Raw genomic sequence first — 24,153 nt, 5'->3', positions numbered from 1 at the left:
CCCAAAAACTTTTTCAACAGACATCTGTAAAATGATAGTCTAGAAACTAAAGCTCTGCTTGTCTTCCTCTCAGGCTTCCATGTCTTCTCCCTGGACCTCTTCAATGTCCAGCTCTTGAACATCAGACTCTGAGGCTGTTTTCTTCCGTCGAAGGAGAGGAGGACCAAAATGCAGCGTCGTTAGAGTTCATGGTTTTTAATATGAGAAACTCAACATGAACACAATTACAAAACAACAAACGTGTCAAAAACCGAAACAGTCCTATCTGGTGCAGAGAACACAAAGACAGGAAACAATCACCCACAAAATACCCAAAGAACATGGCTGCCTAAATATGGTTGCCAATCAGAGACAACGATAAACACCTGCCTCTAATTGAGAACCAATCTAGGCAACCATAAACTTACATAAACACCTGGAAAGGAAACAGCCCCCATAAACATACAAAACCCCTAGACAAGACAAACACATAAATCCCCCATGTCACACCCTGACCTAACCAAAATAATAAAGAAAACAAAGATAACTAAAGCCAGGCCGTGACAGTACCCCCCCTATAGGTGCAGACTCCTGGCCGCACACCTAAATCAATAGGGGAGGGTCTGGGTGGGCGTCTGTCCACGGTGGCGGCTCTGGCGCGGGACGTGGACCCCACTCCACCATCGTCTTTGTCCACTTTAGTCTCTTCCTAGGAACGGCGACCCTCGTCGCCGACCTAGGATTGGCAACCCTACTAAATGGCCCCACTGGACTGAGGGGCAGCTCGGGACTGAGGGGCAGCTCGGGACTGAGGGGTAGCTCAGTACTGAGAGGCAGCTCCAGACTGAGGGTTAGCTCCGGACTGGCTGACGACTCTGGCAGATCCTGGCTGACTGGCGGCTCTGGCAGATCCTGGCTGACTGGCGGCTCTGGCGGATCCTGGCTGAATGGCGGTTCTGGCGGATCCTGGCTGAATGGCGGATCCTGGCTGACTGGCGGATCCTGGCTGACTGGCGGCTCCTGGCTGACTGGCGGCTCCTTGCAGACTGGCGGCTCCTTGCAGTCTGGCGGCTCCTTGCAGACTGGCGGCTCCTTACAGACTGGCGGCTCCTTGCAGACTGGCGGCTCTTTGCAGACAGGCGGGAGACTAACAGCTCTGAACAGGCGGGAGACTCTAGCAGCTCTGGACAGGCGGGAGACTCTAGCAGCTCTGGACAGGCGGGAGACTCTAGCAGCTCTGGACAGGCGGGAGACTCTAGCAGCTCTGGACAGGCGGGAGACTCTAGCAGCTCTGGACAGGCGGGACGCACTGTAGGCCTGGTGCGTGGTTCCGGCGCTGGTGGTACTGGGCCGAGGACACGCACCTCAGGGCGAGTGCGGGGAGGAGGAACAGGGAGTACTGGGCTCTGGAGAGGCACAGGAAGTCTGGTGCGGGGGGCTGCCACCGGAGGGCTGGTGCGTGTAGGTGGCACTGGATAGACCAGACTGTACAGGCGCACTGGAGCTCTTGAGCACCGAGCCTGCCCAACCTTACCTGGTTGAATACTCCCGGTCGCCCTGCCAGTGCGGCGAGGTGGAATAGCCCGCACTGGGCTGTGCAGGCGAACCGGGGACACCATGCGCAAGGCTGGTGCCATGTATGCCGGCCTAAGGAGACGCACTGGAGACCAGATGCGTAGAGCCGGCTTCATGGCACCTGGCTCGATGCCCACTCTAGCCCGGCCGATACGAGGAGCTGGAATGTACCGCACCGGGCTATGCACCCGCACTGGGGACACCGTGCGCTCCACAGCATAACACGGTGCCTGCCCGGTCTCTCTCACTCTCCGGTAAGCACAGGAAGTTGGCGCAGGTCTCCTACCTGGCTTCGCCATACTCCCTGTGTGCCACCCCCCCCCCCCCAAGACATTTTTGGGGATGAATCTCGGGCTTCCAGCCCTGCCTCTTCAAACCGCCGCCTCTCCGCTTTGGCTGCCTCCAGCTCTGCCTTGGGGCGGCGATATTCCCCCGGCTGCGTCCAGGGTCCATCTCCATCCAGTATCTCCTCCCAAGTCCAATAGTCCTGACATCGCTGCTCCTCCTGCCGCTGCCTGTCACCACGCTGCTTGGTCCTGTTTTGGTGGGTGATTCTGAAACGGTTTTCTTCCGTCGAAGGGGAGGACCACCAAAATGCAGCGTTGTTAGAGTTCATGGTTTTTAATATGAGAAACTCAACATGAACACAATTACAAAACAACAAACGTGGCAAAACCTGAAACAGTCCTAACTGGTGCAGAGAACACAAAGACAGGAAACAATCACCCACAAAATACCCAAAGAACATGATAAACACCTGCCTCTAATTAAGAACCAATCTAGGCAACCATAAACTTACATAGACCTAGAAAGGCATAAAAGCATGCAAAACCACAAGACAAGACAACACATATAAATCCCCCATGTCACACCCTGACCTAACCAAAATAATAAAGAAAACAAAGATAACTAAGGCCAGGGTGTGACAGAGGCCTCATCTTCACTGTCACTTTCCAACCTTGATGAGGAGGTTCGTTGTCTCGTTGTCAGCCGCCTTTGCTCGTTGTCAGGCTCAAAAAGCCTCAAATTTGCCCAGATGGCCATTAATTTTTCAACCCTTTATTGGTATTGGTCAGCCTGTTGCATGCTTTGGTGTGAGTGTTGCCAAACAAGGACCAGTTGCGCTCTGAGGCGGCTGATGTTGGTGGGATTTGGAGGATGATGGAGGCAACAGGGGAAAGAGCCTCAGATCCACAAAGTTCCTTCCACCAGGTGGCTGATGAGATATCTTGGCACGACTGACATATTTCAACTCCATCCCAAAGCCCTTGCTTGGAAGTGTACTTCGCCAGACTGCCAAGACCTTGCCCTCTTCCAAGGTGGCGAGACACGGTAGTGATGACACCACAGGCCTTGTTTATCTCTGCACCAGACAGGATGCTTTTGCCAGCACGCTTGGGGTCCAACATGTACGCTGCAGCGTGTGTGGGATTCAGGCAGAAGTCTTCACTCTTTTTGATGGATTTCAGAACTGCAGTTTCCTCTGCTGGGAGCAACAGTGAAGTGGGCAGGGAGGTACGGATTTCTTCTCTTACATCTGCAAGCAGAGTCTGAACATCAGACAGGATGGCATTGTCTCCCTCAATCCGTGCAATGGCTACTGCTATAGGTTTCAGGAGTTTCAGGCTGCTTACCACTCTCTCCCAAAATACATCATCAAGGATGATCCTCTTGATGGGGCTGTCCATATCGGCAGACTGTGATATGGCCATTTCTTGGAGACTCCTTCCCTTCCAGGAGACTGTCAACCATGATGACAACACCACCCCAACGGGTGTTTTGCTCGGAAACTTCAATGTGGTGCTCTTATTCTTCTCACTTTGCTTGGTGAGGTAGATTGCTGCTATAACTTGATGACCCTTCACATACCTAACCATTTCCCTGGCTCTCTTGTAGAGTGTATCCATTGTTTTCAGTGCCATGATGTCCTTGAGGAGCAGATTCAATGCATGAGCAGCACAGCCAATGGGTGTGATGTGAGGTTAGGACACCCCCACTTTAGACCAAGCAGCCTTCATGTTCGCAGCATTGTCTGTCACCAGCGCAAATACCTTCTGTGGTCCAAGGTCATTGATGACTGCCTTCAGCTCCTTTGTAATGTAGAGATCGGTGTGTCTGTTGTCTCTTGTGTCTGTGCTCTTGAGAATACTGGTTGAGGGGGGAAGATGATATAGTTAATTATTCCTTGCCCATGAACGTTTGACCACCCGTCAGAGATGATTGCAATACAGTCTGCTTTCACTATGATTTGCTTGACCTTCGCTTTAACTCTGCATCCAGCAAATGAGTAGACAATACTTGCCTAGTTGGAGGGGTGTATGCTGGGCTAAGAACATTCAGAAATCTCTTCCAATACACATTGCATGTGAGCATCAGATGTGAACCAGTTGCATACACAGCTTGAGCAAGACATTCATCAGCATTTCTCTGAGTACGTTCCTCCATTTTGTGAAAACAACTTCAGATTCCAGGAGGACTATGAGCTGTTGTTATCGATAAGGTGTCCGATTCATAATTTTCACCTCGAATAGAAGTAATAGGACTTTTGTCAGAGGCTTGTGTAACAGTATAGCTTCCATCCCTCTCCTCGCCCCTACCTGGGCTCAAACCAGGGACCCTCTGCACACATCGACAAAAGCCACCCTTGGAGCATCGTTACCCATCACTCCACAAAAGCCAAGGCCCTTGCAGAGCAAGGGGAACAACTACTTCAAGGTCTCAGAGCGAGTGACGCGTCACCAATTGAAACGCTATTAGCACCCCGCTAACGAGCTTGCCATTTCACATCGGTTACACTTGTTGGGAGCGCTGAGGGAACTTTATGCACTTGGCCAGATGATTCTGCATCTTTGTTGCATTCTTCACATATTATTTGGCACAGTATTTGCAAATATACAAAGCTTTTCCTTCTACATTAGCGCAGTGAAATGTCTCCACACATCAGATAGTGCCGTGGCATTTTCCTGTAAAGATTAGAAAAAAGAGTAAAACAAAGAGAAATACAATTCCATGTACAGATAAATAGTTAAGCAGTTAGATTAAACAACTCCTTTGTAAGATAAATGGTTTAAAATGAAACATGTATGGAAATCCTATTAAAAATTCCCTGTATTAGGTCAGTTAGGATCACCACTTTATTTTAAGAATGTGAAATTAATAATAGTAGAGAGAATGATTTATTTCAGCTTTTATTTCTTTCATCACATTCCCAGTGGGTCAGAAGTTTACATACACTCAATTAGTATTTGGTATCATTGCCTTTAAATTGTTTAACTTGGGTCAAACGCTTTGGGTAGCCTTACACAAGCTTCCCACAATAAGTTGGGTGAATTTTGACCCATTTCTCCCGACAGAGCTGGTGTAACTGAGTCAGGTTTGTAGGCCTCCTTGCTCGCACACGCTTTTTCAGTTCTGCCCACAAATGTTCTATAGGATTGAGGTCAGGGCTTTGTGATGGCCACTCCAATACCTTGACTTTGTTGTCCTTAAGTAATTTTGCCACAACCTTGGAAGTATGCTTGGGGTCATTGTCCATTTGGAAGACCCATTTGCGACCAAGCTTTAACTTCCTGACTGATGTCTTGAGATGTTGCTTCAATATACCCACATCATTTTCCTCCTCATGATACCATCGATTTTGTGAATTGCACCAGTCCCTCTTGCAGCAAAGCATCCCCACAACATGATGCTTCAACCCCCGTGCTTCACGGTTGGGATGGTGTTTTTCAGCTTGCAAGCATCCCCCCTTTTTCTTCCAAACATAACAATGGTCATTATGGCCAGAGGACATTTCTCTAAAAAGTACAATCTTTGTCCCCATGTGCAGTTGCAAACTGTAGTCTTAGCTTTTTTTATGGCGGTTTTGGAGCAGTGGCTTCTTCCTTGCTGAGCAGCCTTTCAGGTCGATATAGGACTCGTTTTACTGTGGATATAGATACTTTTGTACCCGTTTCCTCCAAGGTCCTTTGCTGTTGTTCTGGGATTGATTTGCACTTTTCGCACCAAAGTACATACATCTGTAGGAGACAGAAAGAGTCTCCTTCCTGAACGGTATGACGGCTGCGTGGTCCCATGGTGTTGATACCTCCGTACTATTATGTGTACAGATGAACTTGGTACCTTCAGGCGTTTGGAAATTGCTCCCAAGGATGAACCAGACTTGTGGAGGTCTCCAATTTCCTTTCTGAGGTCTTGGCTGATTTATTTTGATTTTCCCATGATGTCAAACAAAGAGGCACTAAGTTTGAAGGTAGGCCTTGAAATCGACTCAAATTATGTCAATTAGCCTATCAGAACTTCTAAAGACATTACATAATTTTCTGGAATTTTCCAAGCTGTTTAAAGGCACAGTCAAAATAGTGTATGTAAACATCTGACCCACTGCAATTGTGATACAGTGAGTTAAAAGTTAAATAAACAATTGTTGGAAAAATTACTTGTGTCATGCACAAAGTAGATGTCCTAACCAACTTGCCAAAACTATAGTTTGTTAACAAGAAATTTGAGGAGTGGTTGAAAAACGAGTTTTAATGACTCCAACCTAAGTGTATGTAAACTTCGGACTTCAAATGTACCTACACGTACGCTATGGTCACAAGATGCAGGCATCCTTACTGTCCCTAGAATTTCTAAGCAAACAGCTGGAGGCAAGGCATTCTCCTATAGAGCTCCATTTTTATGAAATGGTCTGTCTACCCATGTGAGAGACGCAGACTCGGTCTCAACCTTTAAGTCTTTACTGAAGACTCATTTCTTCAGTAGTTCCTATGATTGAGTGTAGTCTAGCCCAGGAGTGTGAATGTGAACAGAAAGGCACTGGAGCAACGAACCGCCCTTGCTGTTTCTGCCTGGCCGGTTCCCCTCTCTCCACGGGGATTCTCTGCCTCTAACCCTATTACGGAGTCACTGGCATACTGGTGCTCTTCCATGCTGTCCCTAGGAGGGGTGCGTCACTTGAGTGGGTTGAGTCACTGATGTGGTCTTCCTGTCTGGGTTGGAGCCCCCCCCCTTGGGGTTCGTGCCATGGGGGAGATCTTTGTGGGCTCTACTTGGCCTTGTCTCAGGATAGTAAAGTTGCTGGTTGAATATATCCCTCTAGTGGTGGTGGGGGCTGTGCTTTGGCAAAGTGGGTGGGGTTATATCCTGCCTGTTTGGCCCTGTCCCAGGGTATCGTCGGAAGGGCCACAGTGTCTCCCGACCACTCCTATCTCAGCCTCCAGTATTTATGCTGCAATAGTTTGTGTCGGAGGGCTAGGGTCAGTCTGTTATATCTGGAGTATTTCTCCTGTCTTATCCGGTGTCCTGTGTGAGCTTAAGTATGCTCTCTCTAATTCTCTCTCTCTCTCTTTCGCGCTCTCTCTCTGAAGACCTAAGCCCTAGGACCATGCCTCAGGACTACCTGGCCTGATGACTCCTTGCTGTCCCCAGTCCACCTGGTCGTGCTGCTGCTCCAGTTTCAACTGTTCTGCCTGTGGCTATGGAACCCTACCGTGTCCACCGGATGTGCTACCTTGTCCCAGACCTGCTATTTTCAACTCTCTAGAGACAGCAGTATAGGTACGTAGAGCTACTCTAAATGATCGGCTATGAAAAGCCAACTAACATTTACTCCTGAGGTGCTGACATGTTGTACCCTCTACAACCACTGTGATTATTATTATCTGACCCTGCTGGTCATCTATGAACATTTTAACATCTTGGCCATGTTCTGTTATAATCTCCACCCGGCACAGCCAGAAGAGGACTGGCCACCCCTCATAGCCTGGTTCCTCTCTAGGTTTCTGTCTTTCTAGGGAGTTTTTCCTAGCCACTGTGCTTCTACTGTTTGGGGTTTCAGGCTGGGTTTCTGTACATCAGCTGATGTAAGAAGGGCTTTTATATGGAATTGATGAATTTAAGCAAAATCCCCAAAATTCCTGGGCTTAACTTCCCATGGAAAATTTCCGGAAGAATTCTGGGAATTTACCGGAAAGTTTACGACCCTTTGCAACCCTAGTCCTGGCACCACACTGCCACCTCCCTATAGGCTGTCTCATCGTTGTCAGTGATCAGGCCTACCACTGTTGTGTCGTCAGCAAACTTAATGATGGTGTTGGTGTCGTGTTTGGCCATGCAGTCGTAGGTGAACAAGGAAGGGACGCATCCCTGAGGGGCCCCAGTGTTGAGGATCAGCGTCGCAGATGTGTTTTTAAAAATGTATTCAACCTTTACTTAACTAGGTAAGTAAGTTAAGAATAAATTCTTATTTACAATGACGGCCTACACTGGCCAAATCCGGACGACACTGTGCCAATTGTGCACTGCCCTATGGGACTTCCAATCACGGCAGGTTGTGATACAGCCTGGATTCGAACCAGGGTGTCTGTAGTGACACCTCTAGCACTGAGTTGCAGTGCCTTAGACCGCTGCAGCATTCGGGAACCCACCCACCCTGTTGCCTACTCTGACCACCTGGGGGTGGCCCGTCAGGAAGTCCAGGATCCAGTTTCAGAGGGAGGTGTTTAGTCCCAGGGCCCTTAGCTTCGTGATGAGCTTCGTGGGCACTTTGGCGTTGAACGCTTAGCTGTAGTCAATGAACAGAATTCTCACATAGGTGTTCCTTCTTCCAGGTGGGAAAGGGCAGTGTGGAGTGCTATTAAGTTGAGGTTGCATCATCTGTGGATCTGTTGGGGCGGTATGTGAATTGGAGTATGGTTTCTGGCATGATGGTGTTGCTGTGAGCAATGACCAGCCTTTCAAAGCACTTTATGGCTACCGACATGAGTGCTCCAGGGCGGTAATAATTTAGGAAGGTTACCTTCGCTTTCTTGGGCACAGGGACTATGGTGGTCTGCTTGAAACATGTAGGTATTACAGACTCGGTCAGGGAGAAGTTGAAAATGTCAGTGAAGACACTTGCCAGATGGTCTACGCATGCTTTGAGTACACGTCCTGGTAATCCATCTGTCCCCGCGGCTTTGTGAATGTTGACGTGTTTAACGATCTTGCTCACAACGGCTACGGAGAGCGTGATCACACAGTCGTCCGGAACAGCTGGTGCTCTCACGCATGCTTCAGTGTTGCTCGCCTCAAAGCGAGCATAAAAGGCATTTAGCTCGTCTGGTAGGCTCGTGTCACTGGGCATCTACGGTCCTTTGTAGTCCGTTATAGGTTTCAAGCCCTGCCACATCCGTCGAGCGTCAGAGCCCGTGTAGTAGAATGCTGATGAGAGTACAGAGATAGTCTACATGTGATATACAAACCAGGAACAGAGGTGCACATCGCTGATGCACTGAGCTGAGCATACCTGAAGGAACAGAGAGAGCAATTGCTGGGTGGTGAGCTGGATGTAAACTACATCACTATTTCAGAAGAGAAATTGCAGCATTTCAAAACAGCAATGGCAGAAGATGAAGAGTTAAGACTAGTCACAGAAACAGTTAAAGGATGGCCAGATACGAGAGGGAAAGTCACAAAGAAAATACAGCACTACTGAACCTTCAGAGAGGACTTGACATACTCAGATAGACTGCTGTTCAAAAGTTCAAAACTTGTCGTTCCTCATATAACGAGAGAAGAAATTATGGAAAAAATCCATGAAGAACACACAGGAATCGTAAAATGCAAATGATGTTCTGTTCTGGCCAGGCATGGCTAAACCGATTGAAGATGTGACAAAATGTGAAGTCTGCAACACACATTAAAACAACAACCAAAGAGAGCTGCTCATGTCTCATTCAGTCCCAGAGAGCTTGGGCCAAAGTTGGAGTGGACCTCTTCCATTACGACACAGAATATCTACTACTTGTGGATAACTACTCAAAATACCCAGAAATCTCAGAGCAGTGGTACACCAAGTAAACATATCATTAATAAAGTCGATCTTCTCAAGGCATAGGGTGCCCGACGTTTTGTGCTCCGACAATAGAAGACAGTTGGTGAGTCAAGAAATGTCAGAGTTCTCTACGAGCTGGGAGTTCAATCATGTCACGTCGAGCCCTAGATTTCTAGTCAAACGGCCAAGCTGAGAGAGCAGTTCAGACTGTAAAGAACCTGTTGAAAAAAGCACAAGACATCAACAGAGATCCTTACATAGCTCTCCTTAAGTACAGAAACCCATCCCTGGATGGAGTAGGTCTCCCACCTGCACAACTACTAATGGGAAGAAGGCTGAAGACAAAGATTCTGACATCAGAGATTGTTAAAGCCAGGACTCTTATCAGCATGTCAGGCTCTGTCTCACAAGCAGACAACAGAGACAAAATCACTACTTTGACCAAGGCACACGTAAGATTTTGGTCATGAAGGAAGGAGAACGAGTCAGGATCAGACAAGACAACAAATGGTAACCAGCAATTGTACTTGGAAAACATGACCAGCCAAGGTCATACATAGTACAAACACCAAACGAGAGAATCCACAGAAGAAACCAGAGACACACTCAGAGAGAAAGACAGATAAAGAAAAATCTATGTACATTTACTTACCTGGAGTGCCTGAAAGTGGCACTGTGACTAATTACATGTGATCATCTGTAATGGCACTTGACATCTGATAAACATTGTTCTTCTACTGTATCCCTTCCTCAGTCTGCTAATGTACTTCCGGCGCCGACAGAGATGGCCTCCTCGCTTCGCGTTCCTAGGAAACTATGCAGTATTTTGTTTTTTACATGTTATTTCTTACATTGGTACCCCAGGTAATCTTAGGTTTCATTACATACAGTTGGGAGGAACTACTGAATATAAGAGCAATGTCAACTCACCATCATTACGACCAGGAATATGACTTTCCTGAAGTGGATCCTGTGTTTTGCCTTCCACCCAGGACAATGGATCGGATCCCAGCCGGCGACCCTAAACAATGACGCCGGAAAAGAGGCAAACGAAGCTGTCTTCTGGTCAGGCTCCAGAGACGGGCACATCGAGCACCACTCCCTAGCATACTACTACCTAGCATACCACTCCCTAGCATACTACTCGCCAATGTCCAGTCTCTTGACAACAAGGTTGATGAAATCCGAGCTAGGGTAGCATTCCAGAGAGACATCAGAGACTGTAACGTTCTTTGCTTCACGGAAACATGGCTCACTCGAGAGACGCTAACGGAGTCGGTGCAGCCAGCTGGTTTCTTCACGCATCGCGCCGACAGAAACAAGCATCTTTCTGGTAAGAAGCGGGGCGGGGGGGTATGCCTTAATGATTAACGAGACGTGGTGTGATCATAACAACATACAGGAACTCAAGTCCTTCTGTTCACCTGACTTAGAATTCCTCACAATCAAATATTGACTGCATTATCTACCAAGGGAATTCTCTTCGATTATAATCACAGCCGTATATATTCCCCCCCAAGCAAACACATCGATGGCCCTGATCTAACTTTATTTGACTCTATGTGTCACGACTCCTACCGAAGGTGTCTCCCCTTCCCGTTCGGGTGGCGCTCGGCGGTCGTTGTCACCGGCCTACTAGCTGCCACTGATTCTTTCTTCCCCCTCCTTGTCTGTTTATTGGTTACACCTGTGGTTTATTTGGTGATTAGTTGGGCTTTATTAGCCAGCCGGCCCCGCCTGCTCTTTGTGCGGGATTGTTTGTGTGACTAGTGTGCACGTTAGAGGTTAAACGTGTTTTCCTGTTCGTGGGTTTTTTGCTGGACTGTTTTAGTCCCCGTGTTTGGGGCATTTGTTTTTGTGTGACTGTTTGAGGTTGAAGACAGGTGTCTTTTATACTGATAAGTTCAAACAGGTGCCATTAATACAGGTAACGAGTGGAGGACAGAGGAGCCTCTTAAAGAAGAAGTTACAGGTCTGTGAGAGCCAGAAATCTTGCTTGTTTGTAGGTGACCAAATACTTATTTTCCACCATAATTTGCAAATAAATTCATTAAAAATCCTACAATGTGATTTTCTGGATTTTCTGGACAGGCCTCTCATCTTTTTAAGTGGGAGAACTTGCACAATTGGTGGCTGACTAAATACTTTTTTGCCCCAACATTTAACACCATAGTACCCTCCAATCTCGTCATCAAGCTCGAGACCCTGGGTCTCGACCCCGCCCTGTGCAACTGGGTACTGGACTTCCTGATGGGCCGCCCCCAGGTGGTGAGGGTAGGTAACAACATCTCCACCCCGCTGAACGCACCCCACAAGGGTGCGTTCTGAGCCCTCTCCTGTACTCCCTGTTCACCCAATACTGCGTGGCCATGCACGCCTCCAACTCAATCATCAAGTTTGCGGACGACACTACAGTGGTAGGCTTGATTACCAACAGCGACAAGACGGTGAGGGCCCTCGGAGTGTGGTGTCAGGAAAATAACCTCACACTCAACGTCAACAAAACAAAGGAGATGATTGTGGACTTCAGGAAACAGCAGAGGGAGCACCTCCCTATCCACATCGACGGGACAGTAGTGGAGAGGGTAGTAAGTTTTAAGTTCCTCGGCGTACACATCACGGACAAACTGAATTGGTCCACCCACACAGACAGCGTTGTGAAGAAGGCGCAGCAGCGCCTCTTCAACCTCAGGAGGATGAAGAAATTCGGCTTGTCACCAAAAGCACTCACAAACTTCTACAGATGCACAATCGAGAGCATCCTGTCGGGCTGTATCACCGCCTGGTATGGCAACTGCTCCGTCCACAACCGGAAGGCTCTCCAGGTCTGCACAACGCATCACCGGGGGCAAACTACCTGCCCTCCAGGACACCTACACCACCCGATATCACAGGAAGGCCATAAAGATCATCAAGGACAACAACCACCCGAGCCACTGCCTGTTCACCCCGCTATCATCCAGAAGGCGAGGTCAGTACAGGTGCATCAAAGCAGGGACCGAGAGATTGAAAAACAGCTTCTATCTCAAGGCCATCAGACTGTTAAACAGTCACCACTAACATTGAGTGGCTGCTGCCAACATACTGACGCAACTCCAGCCACTTTAATAATGGAAATTGATGTAAAAATGTATCACTAGCCACTTTAACAATGCCACTTAATATGTTTACATACCCTACATTACTCATCTCATATGTATATACTGTACTCTATACCATCTACTGCATCTTGCCTATGCCGTTGTGGAATTGTTAGGTTAGATTACTCGTTGGTTATTATTGCATTGTCGGAACTAGAAGCACAAGCATTTCGCTACACTCGCATTAACATCTGCTAACCATGTGTATGTGACAAATAAAATAAAATTTGATTTAATATATTACAAAGGTAAAAAGAAAATCCATACACGATAGGGAAAACTAACCTAATCCACCCAAATAAAAATAGTACATTGATAAAAACAAACTCCCACTTCTTCCTTCAAATCTCGATATGGCTTGTGACAATACTCCATGCAACTCTTTCGCCAAGAAATATTTCAATCCCAGGAACCGCACCCACAATAACATCTATTTTCCTGGACCTTCTCTCCACCATGTCAGTGCCATTAATCACCATAGCTATAAAGGCCACAATGTCCACCTTCTTAACCGTTGAAATATCTGGGTCCTGCTGGTGAAAGACAACCCCTGCAGTCTGCAGTGAAGGCTTATCCACCACCATAGACTCTTCTGGAACACCATTTGAACCCTCAACCCTTTTAAGAACCGCTGCATATGAAACACCCTGGACAGCCCTGATTTTGGCCACCTCATTCTCCTTCACCCTTGTCAGGCATTCCAAAGTAGTTGCTTCATGGTTCCCACCACAATTGCAACATGTCACATTTTCATCAACTAAAACATGACATCTTTTCCACAACTTGGACATCTTGGCATCAGTGACGACCCGTCATCCAGGGCAGGTGGGGCAGCTCCACATTTGTAGAACAAATAAATAAATAATATTTTTTGGGCTTGCCTGTTTTACATGTTATTTGGCATTAATACATGTCACATATCAGTTTGCAAACAATGTAAATGATATATAATTCAGTTAATAAAGCTGCATACACACATGGTCTCTTTTTTGTTTTCTTGAGTAAGACAGCTCCAAAATGCAGATGTTTCAGCCTAGCTCAGTGCTTTCTGTGGTGGTAGGGCGAGCCAGCAAAATCTGGAGCGTTACGCCGTGATTGGCTCAGTGTTGTATCACTCATGGTGCTGGTGATTGGCTTGCACGTACAAATTCAGCACACACAACATTCTATAATAGAATTGTGTTATTTGACATGTCAAATTAAAAGCTTATTTAACACGTCAAATAGTGTTATATGACGTATGTGCATCTTTTTTGACACGCAAAGACCTAAATGGTGTTCAATGTGCCTCACCAATGTCTATTTTCACCTCTTAATTTCACCTACTGTTCTAACTTGGTGGTGCACATATAGCCTATAACCTGTTTTAGAGAAATGTAATCATTGAATATTGTAAGAGCTTCTCATTGTCTGTTTATATTGGGACAGCTTTATGTAGGCCCTAACAGTTTGTGGGCACCGTTTGTCACCGCTATAGTGCAATTAATGTTTAGTCTTGTGGCTTTGCTGGCATGCATCCCACTTGATTTTTTTTGCCCCACCAAGATTTAAATGCTAAAATCGCCACTGCTTGGCATGTGTATGGGTCTGTTTCATTAACCACAATTATTTACTCCAGTTGTGCCCTATGTTCCATTGAGGCTCAAAGACAATTCAAAACACACGAATAAAGAAAATAGTCAATGTATTACATTTGGAACGTAAAAACAGAATATGCCATATCGTTCAATCCTGGCCTGACTGGGAAAACATTCGTAAAAAGTAATAAAACCGTTTTCAGTGTTTACCATCACAGCAACAACAAAAAATCTGCAGTCAGATACTTCCCCACCAAAAACAAACATTTAAATCACTATTCTTCAGTTATAAACTAAATACATGCTATCACACCATACCCCGCTAGATCAATATTCAGGTTGGCAAAACCAATTAAATTACAACAAAATGATTTTCCTGATTATAGGGACTCAAAGACATGTGGGGCTGTAAACATGAAGTACACCTTGGGGAGATGGGACAGGGGAGCATAGGAGTTCATCTCAATTATATTTAATTGAATCCTCACATCCTCCCTCCTTGTCTCCTTCTCAAAGCACAGAGTAAATCTTATATTCCCCACCCTCGGATCTTCTCCAATGCATTTTGCGAAGGAGGCAAGTAGAGGATGCGAGGAATCAAGGAAATACAATTGACATACTCCCCAGGAATTGGACTACTGTGAGGTCATCCGAGAGGAATGAGACTGGCCGACTATCCGTCCTGCTGCTGGATGAAGGGGTTGGGGATGGCTTCCATGCCGTCCTGAGGACAGATGAGCACCACGGACGTCCCTCTACAAACCACCAGGCCCAGCTGCCGCGTGTCCTCAGTCAACTTGAACTGGTCGTCAGGATCTGGAAACAACAGAAGGAAGTGACATAACAGGCCAGAGGTCATTGACAGTATGTGCAACTTCCCCATGAATGACCCAACACAACCTTCTTTATAAAATTGGCAAAGGATGACCTTTTGGTTTCATTGTAAAAAAAAATTACTGAGGGGCTACATCACATACGTGTTCCATTTAAGTCTGTGGGCATCAGTCTCCTCAAAAACCCAGCAGTGCATTTTTACTTCTGTAGAAGTGATATGAGGTCATACAAGCAAGATTTAGTTTCTACTACATACCCCGCAAGTACTCGATGGTGCTGTCCAATACCAGGTTCAACAGGGGGTCAAACCCCTTCAGGACTCCACTGGCTGAGACAAATACATTTGGATTATTATCTTGAATGGAATCAAGGAGAAGAACACTAGAGAAGAGGATGAGGACTGTGGCCAGTCATGGAACAGCATTTCCATACAGGCAAAGTTTGTCAGTGTTCTGTTGTGAAGGCTGATAGTAATGAAGAGGAGTAAGTAAATGTTATCTTCACTTTCTTTTCAATAGCTAGATCAAAAGGTAAAAACTGTGATTTAGGCCTACCCTCTCGTCCTCCCTGAAACTTCACACGGATTTGTTTATCAATGTACTTTGACAGGTCAAAGATACTCTCTTTCTTCTTCTTCTCTCCTTCCTTGTTTCTGTCCTGGTTTCTGTCCTGAAAGGAAAACATTTAGTATATTTATTTTGCGTGCTGCGATGAACCAATCCCGAGTTTGAACCTCACGCTAACAAAGATTTCAACCCACTCCATCTCTCGCTAGTAGTGGTCAGAAGACTAACTAGATTGAAAGACACCTATTTTCAATTTGTAAGAACTATAGAACAGATAGTGGACGATATATTAGGTGGTTTAGGATAAGTTTATGCAGGGCCGGTTCCAGGCATAAGCGAAATAAACGGTCACTTAGGGCCCCTGGCTGCTAGAAAATAAAAAATGGCATTAAATTGTGATTGTGCCCACTCTGGTCTTGGCACGTGCACTCTAGCTAACAACTGGTGCACTCTAGCCAACAACTGGCAGATACAGTACGGGTAGCCTAGTACATGATGACATTATTATGGACATAAGAGCTCAGGGGGGGGTCAATCAGGGATCCCGAGTGGCGCAGCGGTCTAAGGCACTGCATCTCAGTGCTAGAGGTGTCACTACAGACACCCTGGTTCGAAACAAGGCTGTATCACAAACGGCCGTGATTGGGAGTCCGATAGGGCGGCGAACAATTGGCCCAGCGTTGTCCGGATTTGGCCGGTGTAATCCGCCATTGTAAATAAGAAATTGTTCTTAACTGACATGCCTAGTTAGAAAAAGGTTCATTACATTTTTCAAAAATCTAATAATAATTCTAATTTGGCAGCCAAGCATCGATCATCATGTCACCAGAAGAAGATCATCGATATTTATTGGAAAGGAGTAATTTATTCATTTTAGAGGTATTTGACCTTCATGTTAGAGACATGAAGACTTACATACATTGTCAACCTGACCCTTTCTAATGATTATTTATCAATTCAATAATGTTTGAATAAACAAGTATATTAGGTAAATCTGTAAAAATAACCATTAGGTGTAACTACTGATCAAAATGAATTAAGTAGGTCTAAATACATTGAGTTATTATATCAATATTTGCTCATAAAAGCGTTTCCACCGCATTTTCTTGCATAATGTATTTTACTGACACAAAAAGATCCCACCTTGTCTGGAGTGTTTTGTTGACACTTGTAAAGTTTACAGACAAATTATCTATTTCCTTTAGGCCTGTCATTACATTTTTTTTTAAATCCAACATGTACTTTACTCGCATAAAAAGGTTAGATGGAAACCTGGTTATTTTCTCTACGCCCCATGGCAAAAAGTGTACTATCGCAGGAAATGAATGTCAAGAAGGGGGCTGTCATGCCAAATAGTGTCCCCCTCTACGTCACAATGGGATTCGATGAGCTCTAGATGGTGTTGCTAAGTAAAACATTAAAAAATAAGATTGTGTTGCAAGGTCTGTTGCTAGAATTTGCAACGTTCTGACCGGATTACGTAATGAACCAAAGCGTCCGTTGCTATGCTGGTTGCTTGGCTCCAATTTACCTCGTAGGTTGCGGGGCAGTTCTAATTCTATTTCACCACATAAACGCTCGCACAGTGTGCTCAAAATTATTACCTCAGAATTGCCACGAAGTGGCAACCAAATCCAAAAAAGCTAGAGTTTATGTAAGATATTATCCACTCTGCCATTTTTTTTTTGCATCTACCCTTGGTACATGCAGTCTCCTGAGTTAGCCACTAATAGAAACTGCGCCTCCGTGTTTCACGTTTATTGATAAATGCAGAGTTTCTGGTTGTCCAGAGGTGTAGTCATTACGTCTTGCAACGGAAACCGTTGAAGAACCAAACGGAACGAGGGAACTGACTGAATTTGTCCAATAAACTAGTTTGTTGCAAAACATTTTTCAACAGAATATGAGTAATGAATACACCCCAGTTTTTCTAAATTAATTTGGATGCTTGTACACTGAACAAAAATATAAACCCTACATTCAATAATGTCTAAGATTTTACTGAGTTGCAGTTCATATAATGAAATCAATTAATTGGGCCCTAATCTATGGATTTCACATGACTGGGAATACAGATACGCATCTGTTGGGTCAGAGATACCTTACAAAAAAAGGTAGGGGCGTAGAGCCAAAAACCAGTCAGTATCTGGTGTGACCAACATTTGCCTCATACAGCGCAACACATCTCCTTCGCATAGAATTGATCAGGCGGTTGATTGTGGCCTGTGGAATGTTGTCTCACTTCTCTTCAATGGCTGTGCGAAGTTGCTGGATATTGGCGGGAACTGGACCACACTGTCTTACACGTCGATTCAGAGAATCTCAAAACATGCTCAATGGGTGACATGTCTTATGAGTATGCAGGCCATGGAAGAACTGGGACATTTTCAGCTTCCAGGAATTGTGTACAAATCCTTGCAACATGGGGCTGTGCATTAACATGATGGCGGCTTCCAAGATCTCATCACAGTATTTCAGTATCTCTGTGCATTCAAATTGCCATCAATAAAATGCAATTGTGTTCATTGTCCGTAGCTTATGCCTGCCCATACCATAACCCCACCATGGGGCACTTTGTTCAGCAAACCGCTCACCTACACAGTGCCATACATGCCGTCTGCCCGGCACAGTTGAAACCGGGATTCTTCCATGAAGAGCACACTTCTCCAGCGTGCCAATGGCCATCGAAGATGAGCATTTGCCCACTGAAGCTTAATTGCAGTCAGGTCAAGAGGATGACAGGGCATGCAGATGAGCTTCCCTGAGATGGTTTGTGCAGAAATTCTTTGGTTGTGCAAAACCACAGTTTCATTAGCGTTCCTAGTGGCTGGCCTCGTACGATCCCGCAGGTGAAGAAGTCGGATGTGGAGGTCCTGGGCTGATGTAGTTACAGATGGTCTGTGGTTGTGAGGCCGGTTGGAAGTAATGCCAAATTCTCTAAAACGACATTGGTGGTTGGCTTATCAAATCAAATTGTATTTGTCACATGCGCCAAACCTTACCGTGAAATGCTTACTTACAAGACCTTAACCAACAATGCATTTTCAAGAACAAAAAAGAAGAAAAGAAATTGCAATAAAATAACAATAACAAGGCTTTCTACAGGGGATACCGTACAGGTTAATCGATGTAATTTAGGTAACATGTACATGTAGGTAGGGGTAAAGTGACTATGCATAGATAATAAACAGTGAGTAGCTAGTACCGGGAGATAAAGTAACATTCAATTCTCTGGCAACAGCTGTTACCAATTGCACACTCCCTCAAAACCTGAGTCATCGTGGCCTTTTATTGTCCCCAGCACAAGGTGCAGCTGTGTAATTTTTATTTTATTTTACTAGGCAAGTCAGTTAAGAATAAATTCTTATTTTCAATGACGGCCTGGGAACAGTTGGTTAACTGCCTGTTCAGGGGCAGAACGACAGATGTGTACCTTGTCAGCTCGGGGATTCGAACTTGCAACCTTTCGGTTACTAGTCCAACGCTCTAACCACTAGGCTACCCTGCCACCCCTAATGATCATGCTGTTTAATCAACTTCTTGATAATCCATCCACCTAACAGGTGTGGCATATCTTGGCAAAGGAGAAATGCTCCTTAACAGGCAGTGCTTGACTTGGGCAGGAGCTGTTTGAAGGCTGTACCGACACTTCAAATTTTGGAGGAATTGCATACCGGCTCTATAAAAAACAAAAATAGCCCATCACTGGCTCCAGATGCACACACCAAGGCAAAAAAGGTTGATCAAAGCGGAATCTTCATTGAATAGCAATGGAAAGTGGGTATTCATTTCTTGATTCCACTTAGTTCAAGTTTATTTGCCTCTAATCTGTGTGTGCCAGTAGGCTTTTCGAGATTGCACAGATTGAAAATGTGCCAGCCTGAATAGCATGATGCATTGTTCCAAATTGTCAAATAAGGGTTTGTATGGTCACGAAAAGTCATGGAAATTAGTTTCATAATTTAAATGTAATTCATGAACGCACACTTTAAAAATGATCAATCAATTAAACAACTACATACAGTGCCTTGCGAAAGTATTCGGCCCCCTTGAACTTTGCGACCTTTTGCCACATTTCAGGCTTCAAACATAAAGATATAAAACTGTATTTTTTTGTGAAGAATCAACAACATGTGCGACACAATCATGAAGTGGAACGACATTTATTGGATATTTCAAACTTTTTTAACAAATCAAAAACTGAAAAATTGGGCGAGCAAAATTATTCAGCCCCCTTAAGTTAATACTTTGTAGCGCCACCTTTTGCTGCGATTACAGCTGTAAGTCGCTTGGGGTAAGTCTCTATCAGTTTTGCACATCGAGAGACTGACATTTTTTCCCATTCCTCCTTGCAAAACAGCTCGAGCTTAGTGAGGTTGGATGGAGAGCATTTGTGAACAGCAGTTTTCAGTTCTTTCCACAGATTCTCGATTGGATTCAGGTCTGGACTTTGACTTGGCCATTCTAACACCTGGATATGTTTATTTTTGAACCATTCCATTGTAGATTTTGCTTTATGTTTTGGATCATTGTCTTGTTGGAAGACAAATCTCCGTCCCAGTCTCAGGTCTTTTGCAGACTCCATCAGGTTTTCTTCCAGAATGGTCCTGTATTTGGCTCCATCCATCTTCCCATCAATTTTAACCATCTTCCCTGTCCCTGCTGAAGAAAAGCAGGCCCAAACCATGATGCTGCCACCACGTTTTGACAGTGGGGATGGTGTGTTCAGGGTGATGAGCTGTGTTGCTTTTACGCCAAACATAACGTTTTGCATTGTTGCCAAAAAGTTCAATTTTGGTTTCATCTGACCAGAGCACCTTCTTCCACATGTTTGGTGTGTCTCCCAGGTGACTTGTGGCAAACTTTAAACAACACTTTTTATGGATATCTTTAAGAAATGGCTTTCTTCTTGCCACTCTTCCATAAAGGCCAGATTTGTGCAATATACGACTGATTGTTGTCCTATGGACAGAGTCTCCCACCTCAGCTGTAGATCTCTGAAGTTCATCCAGAGTGATCATGGGCCTCTTGGCTGCATCTCTGATCAGTCTTCTCCTTGTATGAACTGAAATTTTAGAGGGACGGCCAGGTCTTGGTAGATTTGCAGTGGTCTGATACTCCTTCCATTTCAATATTATCGCTTGCACAGTGCTCCTTGGGATGTTTAAAGCTTAGGAAATCTTTTTGTATCCAAATCCGGCTTTAAACTTCTTCACAACAGTATCTCGGACCTGCCTGGTGTGTTCCTTGTTCTTCATGATGCTCTCTGCGCTTTTAACGGACCTCTGAGACTATCACAGTGCAGGTGCATTTATACGGAGACTTGATTACACACAGGTGGATTGTATTTATCATCATTAGTCATTTAGGTCAACATTGGATCATTCAGAGATCCTCACTGAACTTCTGGAGAGAGTTTGCTGCACTGAAAGTAAAGGGGCTGAATAATTTTGCACGCCCAATTTTTCAGTTTTTGATTTGTTAAAAAAGTTTGAAATATCCAATAAATGTCGTTCCACTTCATGATTGTGTCCCACTTGTTGATTCTTCACAAAAAAATACAGTTTTATATCTTTATGTTTGAAGCCTGAAATGTGGCAAATGGTCGCAAAGTTCAATGGGGCAGAATACTTTCGCAAGGCACTGTATCAGCCAATATCGGAATGACCTTTCAGTGCAGGTCTATGGTGCTGCGTGTGCCAGTGCGAGTGGGCCGTTGCCCGAGGAGAGAGAGCGACATTTCAGAAGCAGGTATAAAATAACGACAGACTAACTAGATCACCAATTCAAAACATACCTAGCGAGACAACTGCTACTAGTTAACTGTAGCTAAGCATTAATTTCATTGTTGCCTTTCCACCGGCACTGTAGAGCCTAAATACATCTGCACATTTGGAAAGCTGGGATTCTCCTCTATTAAATATTAGCCATGTAATTGCGACAACGTTAGAATATTTTTAAGAGTAGCCTAATTGACAAATAACTGGCTGTGCATAGATCTCCCCAGAAACATTAATATTTCAGCCTTATATATAAACATGTCTAGTTAGATACCTTGCTTTGAAGTAGCCTACTGTATCCATGTGACCCCTGTTTAATTGAATGAGGGAATCATTTTATAAAGACAAAAGTATTTGGTTGTAATGTTGAAAAAGCCTGCACACCTATGACATAACCACATGTTAACAGCATGTGACTAACAGTGCAGCTCTACGTGGGGGACTAAGTGCCTTGATTAAGGGCACAACCACTGTAGAAGGTGGTATGTCTACATCACACAGAGCAGCTTTCCAGTGCCAATAATACTTACTTTTTCATGTAGGCTATAATAATAATTATGAACATTTGGTTAGAAGTCATGGAAAATTTGTATAACCCGTTAACAGTAAATAATCAGTTATGTCCAGCATAATGTCATTTGTGAATTTCAGTGAACATAGTCTAATGGACCGATTTGGAAAAATACAGCTCCTGCACTTCTTCCATCCCAAGTCAAGCACTGCTAACAGGGATGTAAAACAATTGTGCACATTTTAGAAATAAGATTTTTGAGCGTATATAACATTTCTGGGATATTTTATTTCACCTCGTGAAACATGGGACCAACACTTTACATGTTGCGTTAAAATGTTTGTTCAGGATAAAAGCCTACCAAATATTCCACAACCTCCTGCAGCCTGTATGAACTGCCCTGTTAGGTTTTTGTAGTAGACGGCCCATCATTCTCAGACAACTTGAGTTTATTTGATGATTATGTTGTTGTTTTTTATGTCTTTACGGAATGTTCTTATGTAGTCTAACGTTACACGTTTTGCTGAATATATTCTCGTCATCTGCAACGTCCCAATGGGGTTTCAATAGATAATTTTTTGCTTAGTCGGTTTCATTGACAACACGATGCAATCTAATTAGCACGCTCCCAAATATGTCTACTCTGCCCTCACTTGCTAGTTACCAGAATACTGTTGCTGGATTGAAAGAGACACGTATTTTCAATTACTAAGTAAATAATATACAATAGTCAAAAAATAGTTTACGACGATTTAAAAAAGTTTATGGAAGATATGGTTGACTCACCGCCATTTTTAAACTGTTCCAGCTACGCCTTCGAACTCCAACCTTTGACCCGGAAGAAGCAAAATAATCAATTTTTAGCTCAGCTGTTTTAAGTTGTTTCTATATACATTAAATCAAATTTAGCCTATTTTAGACCAATTTTAACTCCTCAATGTATTGTAAATCACAAGTTTAGCTAGCATGCTGACAGAAAACACCTGGATTTTATCAAAATAATTTCATTGTCATCGATGTAAACCAATCAAAATGTATGTACCTCGGCACTGGATCAAAATCAACCAATGATATACGCATTTGATAATATGGGCGGGAGCTGGCAAAACAGCTGGTGGCCGCACTGTGTGCTGAGCAGTGGGTATCATAAAAATTAATGAATGAACAAAAATGAGCTTTTTTGCCTTAATTTAAGGTTAAGGCATAAGGTTAGCAGTGTAGTTAAGTTTCGGTTTAAAATATGATTTAAATAAGTTACTTTTTAGAAATAGGCGGAGTTTAGCCATACTTATGATTTTGTGGCTGTGGTAACTAGTCACGACCAGACCGGAGCAGTGCGGGCAATTGGGAGATACAATAAGCTAAGCAGCATGAAGGCTTCGCTAAACCTGGTTTGGGCAGTTATTTTCATAAAACAGGTGAGATTGGTCTCATGTCTATTCACCCAATATAATGTGGCCTTAATCTGTAAAACAATCTAAACAGTCAGTACTCGTACTTTTGTCGAGGTAATTAGTGTGTGTAAAAGTACAACTTTAGACCGTCCCCTCGCCCATAGCAGGGACCCTCTGCACACATCAACAACAGTCACCCACGAAGCATCGTTACCCACAAAAGCCGCGGCCCTTGCAGAGCAACGGGAACTACTACTTCAAGGTCTCAGAACAAGTGACGTCACCGATTGAAACGCTATTTAGCGCGCACCACCGCTAACTAAACTAGCCGTTTCACATCCGTTACATGTGCATGCCAACATACACCAACAATTGAGTACAAATCCAATTTTATTTGTCACATGCGCGGAATACAGCAGGTGTAGGTAGACCTTACCTGAAATGCGTACTTTTTTAAACCGACAATGCAGTTAAAGAAAGAGTTAAGAAGATATTTACTAAATAAACAAAATCAAATAGTAACACAAGAAAATTACATAACAATAATGTATATATATAGGGGGTACCGGTACCGAGTCAATGTGCTGGGATACAGGTTAGTCGAGGTACAGTAGGGCGCTGAGAATATTCGTAGCTACACAGGGCTCGTTTTATTGTGTATTTATTTAACCTTTATTTAACTGGCAAGTCAGTTAAGAACAAATTGTTTTTTACAACGAACAGTCCCCTAACCCTGACGATGCTGGGCCAATTCTGTGCTGCCACATGGGAATCCTGATCATGGCCGGTTGTGATACAGCTCGGGATTGAACCCGGGTCTGTAATGACTCCTCCTGCAATGTAGTGCATTACATGCTGACCACACCGCTTGCATCGTGTGTGCATCAACGAGCGTCTGCGTATCCAGACGCTAAAATGGAACTTGGTTCTATGTGTGACACTTGACATGTGCAAGTCCTGCCTCTCCCATCTCCTCATTGGTTT

At 44.5% G+C, this 24,153-nt stretch overlaps 2 protein-coding genes across 3 annotated transcripts in view; one reads left to right on the top strand and one right to left on the bottom strand.

Annotated features, from left to right (window-relative positions):
* Positions 1–14,174: 14,174 nt before the first annotated feature.
* On the bottom strand, positions 14,175–22,665 carry LOC115102819 (U6 snRNA-associated Sm-like protein LSm7). The gene is made up of 4 exons (XM_029623139.2): positions 22,562–22,665; positions 15,473–15,587; positions 15,175–15,246; positions 14,175–14,900 (listed from the first exon to the last, which is right to left on the bottom strand). The coding sequence occupies exons 1-4, from the start codon at positions 22,565–22,567 to the stop codon at positions 14,758–14,760; spliced, it is 336 nt and encodes a 111-aa protein (XP_029478999.1). The 5' UTR covers positions 22,568–22,665; the 3' UTR covers positions 14,175–14,757.
* Positions 22,666–22,935: 270 nt separating this feature from the next.
* Positions 22,936–24,153, top strand: part of LOC115102817 (uncharacterized) — a 16,410-nt gene continuing 15,192 nt past the window's right edge. For both annotated transcript variants that reach the window (XM_029623135.2, XM_029623137.2), the window contains exon 1: positions 22,936–23,193. The gene's annotated coding sequence lies outside the window, so the exon portion shown is untranslated. The remainder of the gene's footprint in view (positions 23,194–24,153) is intronic.

Source organism: Oncorhynchus nerka, linkage group LG20, assembly GCF_034236695.1.
Source record: "Oncorhynchus nerka isolate Pitt River linkage group LG20, Oner_Uvic_2.0, whole genome shotgun sequence".
Classification (NCBI taxonomy): domain Eukaryota; kingdom Metazoa; phylum Chordata; class Actinopteri; order Salmoniformes; family Salmonidae; genus Oncorhynchus; species Oncorhynchus nerka.
The sequence above is the reverse complement of the archived record's forward strand: the minus strand, read 5'-3'. Positions and strand labels throughout refer to the sequence as shown.

Bases quoted from the DNA above. Each gene is read 5' to 3' on its own strand.
- LOC115102819 (XM_029623139.2), bottom strand. The intron at 15,247-15,472 runs GTAGGCCTAAAT...TATTTGTCTCAG, and splicing joins GTTTCAGGGAGGACGAGAGG to CCAGTGGAGTCCTGAAGGGG. The intron at 14,901-15,174 runs GTATGTAGTAGA...TGTTGTTTCCAG, and splicing joins CACCATCGAGTACTTGCGGG to ATCCTGACGACCAGTTCAAG.